Here is a 7,597-nt window from a genome sequence, read left to right as displayed (position 1 = left end):
CTCTTCCCGCCCGTCCGACGGCCCGACGCCGGGCGGGGGCGGGGCCGGGTGGAGGCGGGCGCGCCGGCCAACGCCGCTCTCCACTGGTCGCCGCTGCCTTGCGTCACCGCCTCGCGCCGGCCGACGCGCCCGCCACCACGTAGCGGGCGCGGGCCCCGCCCCTCGGGTGGGCTTCCGGCGGCGCTAGGCCTATCCCGGAAGCGGAAGGGGGGGACGCGGACCCTATCCCGGTCGCCGCCGGGTTTCCCCGCCGGTGGGTTGGCTTGGGGGACCCGGAGCCAGGTCTCGAAGTGAACTGGCAGGAGCGCAAAGACCCTATCGCGTCAGCGTCTGTGATCGGGCCATCCAGCCGGGGGTCAAACCTCGATGTCCACGCTACATCGGCTCCTTTCAGCCATATTCCTCATGGGCAGGAGGCAGTGGCGGCGGACAGCAAGGGTAAAAGAGCAGGTCTTTACTGAAAAGAAACCAGATTGTGAAAGCTTCCCATAAGCTACATCCTTTTTCTGCAAAAACACGGGAACGGACTCCCGTGGCCGGACTCCGATAGAGGGGCAAGCCCGGTCTCTGGGAGCTCGTTCTGAGAATCACTGCGACGTGCGCTGCGCGGTAGGTATTACCCCATCCCCATTTCACAGACGGACAGACCGAAGCCCAGAGAGGGGAGGCGACTTGGCTCAGGTCCCCTGGCCCATTCGGGAGCTGTGGCCGTGGTAGTCTACTTGGGCACCTGTCTCCAGAGCTCTTGCCGGAGGGAGAGGTGCGAGGCCCTGAGCGCTGACGCCCAAGGCCGGGCTAGAGCAGCCCCAGACCCTAGCAGAGGAAACAGGATGGTGTTTTCAGCAAGATGTTCCTATACTGAAAGACTGATGTGTGTTCCAAACATCACGTACTGACGAACTTTCCGGGGAGCGGGGGTGGGGGGTGGGGTGGGGGGGCGGGAAATGGGGGGTTAAGCTGCCCTTTTACAACGTCCTTACTTGGCAAATTATAAAGTGGCAACCCAATGATTTCCAATATGCGAGAGGGAAATCTCAGCTTAACCGTGTTCCCCAAAGCAGGCACTATGTTTGTCCTGGGCTTACTGGACACTCAGAAGTGGTCCCTGCAGGTGGGGGCAGGGAGCAGGGACCCATCCTAACGCCCAGGTCTGAGAAAGGGAGATGCTCATATGATGCCAACCTGTACCCTAGTATCTTACAGCTGTGCCTACACATCTGTGACCCTTTGTCACAGAGCAAATCACTTCCTGGGGAAGTCCACACAGCAGCAAGGCTGGCCCACATTACAGGCCACAGTGGACTTAGAAAGGAACTAGTTTCTCCATAGCAAACAGTTCTCTGACATGGCTTTTTTTTTCCTTTTCTTTCTTTCTTTTTTTTTTTTTTTGTTGCTTAAACTCTGATCATTTAACTTAGTCCTCACAGCTCTGGGGTAAGCACTTTCATCTCCCACATGCGGACACATGCATAGAAGTGAAGTGATTAGGGGGCGCCTGGGTGGCTCAGTCGCTTAAGTGTCCGATTTCAGCTCACGATCTCGCGATTCGTGAGTTCGAGTCCCGCGTCGGGCTCTGTGCCGACAGCTCAGAGCGTGGAGCCTGTTTCGGATTCTGTGTCTCCCTCTCTCTCTGCCCCTCCCCTGCTCACGCTCTATGTCTCAAAAATAAATAAACATGAAAGAAAATTAAAAAAAGAAGTGATTAGCATAGAACCACACAGCTGATAGGTTGCAGGTCCAGAATTCAACCTGACTGTCCTCAAAGCCACTTCGCGGATCCACTGGGCGCCCATCCATTTTGCCTTATCTTAGTTAGGGTGGGTGTGCCCCGCACCAAGGCCGTGTCATAGATAGATCCCTGCTGGTTCTGAAATTGTGGTTCTGGGTTGACTCCCAATGCTCCCGGACCCCTTGTTTTGCCCCGTGGGACTGTTCCCCTTCAGGGGAGGCAGCTCCCTCATCTGTGAAAAGAAGTAGGTACGTCCAACATGGCCCGTTCTGGAGTAAAAAAAAAGACCTGAAAACCAAAATCTTAGCTTATGGCTTCAGGGATGAGGGAGAAGAAGGAAATATTATCACTTTGTAGTCAAGGCAGAAAAGTTACTTTTAAAAATAGCACCAGCCACACACTAAGACAGCCCCAGGCCTTCATGGGGAGCTAGAAGCCTGGGACCAGAGCCAAGGGTGGCTTTGCCAGACATGGCTCTGGGCCATGCCCTGTAAGAACTACAGCTTTTTGTGGGGTAAAACGAGGTTACGGAGACCTGGGACATGGAACCTCTGTGGAGGGCTTCCCTGGGGCAGGAAAGGACCGGACAGAAACGGGGTAACATTCCTGCATGTGGACAGTGACCAGCATCTGTCACCCAATGCTAGTAGGTGACCCCGGAGGCAGGACAGGCAACAAACGGGCCCGGATGAGCGAAAGGCGGGTGGAGGTCAGTCTTCATGCAGAAGGTTAATAGGCTGACTTCGCCACTCCCGGCCCTGCCGGCCTCCCTGCAGTCTGGCCGTGCAGCCCAAACCTCGGACATGGGGTCCACATCTTCGCAAATGCAGAAAGGCTGATTTGCCTGTAAGGGCCCAAATCAATAACGGTTCTGAGACTGGTTTGTGCAAATGGTTTTTTTTTTTTTATTTCCACATTTATATCACAAGTTGTCCACTTACTGGACCAAATAGCAAAGTTGCTCCCTTCTGTGTCCTGAGAACACAGAAGTCTAGGTACTGTACATTCACTAAGGCTCCTTGTTTTTGCAAATCGCGTTTATGACAAATAACCATAAGGCAAACGAATCTAAAGGAATGGTTATGAGTGTTTCCAGCGCACAGACAGGTCTCCTCTTGCCCAACAGTACAGCTTACACACCAGTAGCACCCGCGATTACTTTTGTCTTTGGGGTGGGGGTGGGGAGGGGGGGAATCTGGAAAGGTGAACTTTTCGAGATATGTGCAGGAAGGGGAAAACGAAAAGGGAGAAAGAAAGGAAACTTATTTGGCTGATGGTCAGATGGAAAAGGCGGATAAAATAAACTCCTAGAACACTTAAACTTTTGCAGCATTTTTTTCAAAACCGGGTCTTAACTGAAACCAGATAAAAACGTGTGGATGCCCATGGAGCGCAGGTCATAGCAGCCGGCCAGCTGGCCCGCTGCAGCTGCCGAGCTTCTGGCACCGTAACTGAAGCACCGGCCGGTGGGGGTGCAAACAGAGGCCGCGGTGCACGTACACCCACCGCCTCACACACTCAGGGCCAAATTTAGAAAAAGAAAACGCAAATGGATGAGATGCGTGCTTCTGTTGCTGTGTTTAAAGGTAACCTCTCCCACAGGTTTTCTGTGCCTGCCTGCAACTGAGGTCCCAGCTTACAGGTGCTGGGAAGTGTCCACACCGCTTCCGGGGTGGGGAACTGACGCTTTTTATAGCTGGTTCGCTATAGAGTTCTGAACTCACTTTGCCGGCCTTCCTTCCACACGGTCCTTCCTTTGCAATTTTGTTAGTAAACTGGTAGCAGCATTTCACAAAAGAAGGAGAATTTTGAGGGAAGGGCTCGGAGAGACCTCGAGACTCCCGCCCCCTCCCTCCGCCCCGGGCCGGACTCCCCGGCTTCCCAAGCACTGGGGGCAGCCCGCCCGCCGTGCCGACTGCAAGGTGGGAACGCACCGAGAGGCCGCCGGGCCGCTCAGTCCAAGCAGACATAAGGCAGAATGTTCAACCGCCCGTCGTCGCCGTGCGGGTCGAGCGATATGCACTGCGTCCAGTCATACCAGTTACCCTGTGTGTCCTGACACCCGTTCACCCCAGGCCACCGGTGGCCCTGGATTCTGTCCAGATCGTCCTGTGTGACCTCGCGGCTCAGCCCCGGGCGGTCCGTGGGCGCGCTGTGAGGCACCAGCACGTGCGGCTGCCTGGCCCCACGCCGGGTGCTCTCCTCCTGCCTCAGGTACTCGGACATGAAGTGGTGGGCGCCCGGGGTCTGCGCGCCCGACGAGGAGAGCAGGCTGCTCTGCCGGCTCAGGTAGGACTGGATGATCTCGTTGCGCGACAGCTCCTTCCAGTTCGTCTGTTCGAAAGGGCTCTGGAGGCTGGCCTTGGCCTCGGGCTTGTCCAGCTCTGTCCTGGGCTGCTCTGTGTGCACGGGGCTGTCAGCCCGCACTGGCTCTTTCTGGGTCAGAGGTTTGATCTGTCTGGTCATGGGGTCAAAGGTGAGCTTCCGCTCTTTTAACCGGACGGGCTTGACGCCCGCCTCGGCCACCTGCCCGTCCAAGTTCACCGTGTAGTCACGAGGCCGGTACCTCTTCTTCTTTTTGCTGTCCGAGCCGCCAGAGGAGGCAGCGTCGCTGTCCGCCTTGGAGGAGTCTGGGGAGAAGCCGGCCCGGGGCAGCAGGGGCTCGGCCGGCGGCAGCCCCACTTTGCAGCCCTGCCCTGCCGGCCGCTGGTGGCCCTCGGGCTGCTCCAGCCAGCGCACCGGGCTCTCCGCACTGGGCAGCAGCTCGAGCCGCCTCACGGGGGGCGTGGACGGCCGGGCCAGCGGAAGCGGCGACGGCACCTGCGTGGCGTCGAGCGGCTGGGGCCGCGGAGAGGGGCTGGGCGTGGAGCCCTTGGGCGCGTACGGGCTCCGCTGCCGGGCAAAGGAGCCCTCGTGCCGTGAGTTCCGGGGACTGAAAGAGCAGCGAGGCGGCCCCTTGGGGTGGGGGGGACCCGGAGTCTCGTCCACCCGGTCCAGCTGCTGCAGCACCGCAACCTTGGTCTGCAAGCAGGGCCCGGGCGGCTTGCCGAGGCCCGGGGAGCTGGTGTGCGGCCGCACCGCGTTGACGGGAATCTTGCCGCCGTGCTTGTCGTTCTCGCCGTGCTCCAGGCGGCCACCCTCGGGTCCCGTGTGCCCGCTGCCGTCCAGGGGGCCGGGGAAGCTCTCGGGGCTCCCGCCGATCCCGTTGGTGGGGAGGGGGGAGGAGTTGGGTACCAGGGAGTCGTGGCTCGCCTTGGAGACCTTGGGAGGTGGCCCGGGGTGGCCGAGGTCACGCTGGTCTCCCCGGCGCTTGCGGCTGCCCAGCCTGTCCAGCCGATGCCCCCGCAGCCTCTGGAGGTCAATGCGGTTCTTCAGGTCGTGGATGCTCTTGGGCGTGCCGGCCGCCCCCGCCTCCGGCCGGCAGTTGTGAGCACCCCCGTTGGCGGAGCCGGCGCCCCCCGCCAGTCCCCGCAGCGCCGCCTCATTCTGGTGCACGGGCTCAATGAGCTTCTGCCAGCTCCGCAGCAGCTTCTTGGCCCGCTTGGCGAGCTCCTCGTTCTTTGTCTTCTTGCGGACGTCGTTGATGAGCTTCCCAAGTCGAGTTTCCTGCAACCAGAGAGGGACGATGACACGCTTCTGGGACAGGAAGTCCCCGTGAAAAGGGAGCAGAGCCGGAAACCGTGGGAAGGGCCCCCCTGGTCTTTGGACTAACCCCACTGACCCTTCCATCACAGAATTCCTGGATACAAAACCCATAGGGATTTGAGGGTCCTCTGTGACATCTACCTTCTCAAATTTAGTCCTCAAGCCTTAGGGCCCCAGGTGGCATCTCAGAAGCACCATCCCACAGGCTCCCGGCACCTGGAGACTGGGGACCGTCAAGGCCAGTGCAAGAGCACTTTGCCAGGGAAGCTCTCTGGGTGAGAGCGCTCTATGGCCAGGGCAACAGTGAAAGGGATGGAGCCAGCCTGGCTCACCGGAGACGCCCCCAGGCATGCCTCCCAGCCGGCCCCGCAGCGTGACAGACACCCTGTGCAGGAACGGGCCCCAGCCAGGGAACTAAGGCTACCCAATTCCCACGCTACCCAGAGGAAGACGTGGCTTTTGGCACAGCACAGGTTGGGGGGGCGGGGGTGCTGCACCCCCGCCACACGGCACTCGCAAGTCCTCAGGTTGGGGAAGCCTGGGCCCGGCCCACCCGGCTCCTCCCAGCGTTGGATGCCGGGGACACTCACCTCCAGCGCCTCTTTGGTAATGGGGTATTTCTCCAGGCTGGAGATGACTTCCAGCACCGCCACCATGTTCCGGATCTACAAAACAAGAGCCGCTTGTCAGACGTCTGCCCTTCTCTCTGTCCTAGCCCACTCTGGCCTCTGCGTCCCCAAGAGCCAGTGGAGTCAGTAACACCAGAGCTTCTCCTCGCCCCACGCAGCCTCCTACCTGCTCCTAAGGCCAACAAGGCGCCCAGTGGTCACCCCCATCCACCTCCTCTAGTGCATGGGGTACGGTTTACCAGAAGCCCATCCATGGTCATGCCCACCTGCCCAGGTGCTTGTCACAAAGCTGAGACTTGTGACATGTATGAGCTAGGATCTGCTCTTGCTATGGGAGATGTGCTCAACCCTGCCACCTCATGGGGGGGGGGGGGGCAGGATGCTGAAGGATTTAGCAAATAAAACACTAAGCTTAAAAGATCCATACAGGCATTCCTCCTTGCAGTGTTCTTAGCTTTAGTGCACTTCACAGATCCTGTGTCTTTCACAAACTGAAGGTGTGTGGCAACCTTGCATCGAGCAAGTCTATTGGGGCCATTTTCTCAAAAGTATCTGCTCACTTCGTGTCTCTGTGTCACATTTTGGTAATTCTCACATTTCAGACTTTTTCATTATTATTATTTGTTATGGTGATCTGTGGCCAGTGATTTTTAGTATTTATTTATTTTGAGAGAGACTGAGACAGTGTGAGTGGGGGAAGGGCAGAGAGAGAGGGAGAGACAGAATCTCAAGCAGGCTCCAGGCTGCCAGAGTAGAGCCCGACGTGGGGCTTGAACTCACGAGACCACGAGAGATCATGACCTGAGCTGAAACCAAGAGGCAGACAAGACACTTAACCGACTGAGCCCCTCAGGCGCCCCTGTGATTAGCGATTCTTGATGTTACTGCTGTAGTTGTTTCGGGGTGCCACAAACCACACCACACAAGAGGGCGAACTCCGTGATACTGTGTGTGTTCCGCGTGCCCCACTGCCCAGTCCTTCCCCATCTCTCTCCTCTCCTTGGGCCTCCCTGTTTCTCGAGACACAACAGTGTTGAAATTAAGCCAACTGGCAGTCCTACACTGGCCTCTAAGTGTTCAAGTGAGATAAAGAGTAGCATGTCTCTCACTTGAAATCAAAGGCTAGAAATGATTACACTAGAGGGGAAGAAGGCGTGCCGGAAACTGAGGCAGGCTGGAAGCTGGTAGGCCTCTTGCGTCCGTTAGCCTGGTTGTGAAGGCAAAGAAAAGTTCTTGAAGGAAATTAAGGTGCTTCTTCGGTGAACAAACATGAGTGATAAGAAAGCAAAACTGTGTTACTGATGATGTGGAGAAAGTTTGAGGTCTGGATAGAAGGTCAAACCACCACGACGTTCCCTTAAGCCGAAGCCTCGTCCGGAACAAGGCCCTAACCCTGTAATTCTACAAAGGCCGAGAGAGGTGAGGAAGCTCTCACGTTGGAGGCCAGCAGACACACGTCGGGTCACGAGGTTCCAGGAAAGACGCCATCGCCCCTGACGCGGCAGCGCAAGGCGAAGCAGCAGGTGCAGACGCAGAAGCTGCAGCGAGTGATCCAGAAGATCTAGCCGAGATCATTCACGAAGGTGGTTGCAGT

At 57.9% G+C, this 7,597-nt stretch overlaps 1 protein-coding gene across 3 annotated transcripts in view; it reads right to left on the bottom strand.

The window, feature by feature from the left end:
- Window positions 1–2,610: 2,610 nt before the first annotated feature.
- Window positions 2,611–7,597, bottom strand: part of MED26 (mediator complex subunit 26) — a 52,325-nt gene continuing 47,338 nt past the window's right edge. For all 3 annotated transcript variants that reach the window (XM_086698740.1, XM_086698742.1, XM_086698741.1), the window contains exons 2-3: window positions 5,965–6,039; window positions 2,611–5,335 (exon numbers count right to left, since the gene is read on the bottom strand). In XM_086698740.1, coding sequence (XP_086554866.1) covers window positions 3,683–5,335; window positions 5,965–6,039 — 1,728 coding nt within the window. In that variant the 3' untranslated portion in view covers window positions 2,611–3,682. The remainder of the gene's footprint in view (window positions 5,336–5,964; window positions 6,040–7,597) is intronic.

The sequence above is a fragment of the Puma concolor genome, chromosome A2 (genome assembly GCF_028749965.1).
Source record: "Puma concolor isolate L17-30 chromosome A2, mPumCon1.1.hap2, whole genome shotgun sequence".
In the NCBI taxonomy this organism is placed as follows: Eukaryota; Metazoa; Chordata; class Mammalia; order Carnivora; family Felidae; genus Puma; species Puma concolor.
Note: the sequence above shows the minus strand (reverse complement) of the source record. Positions and strands in the feature narration are given on the sequence as shown.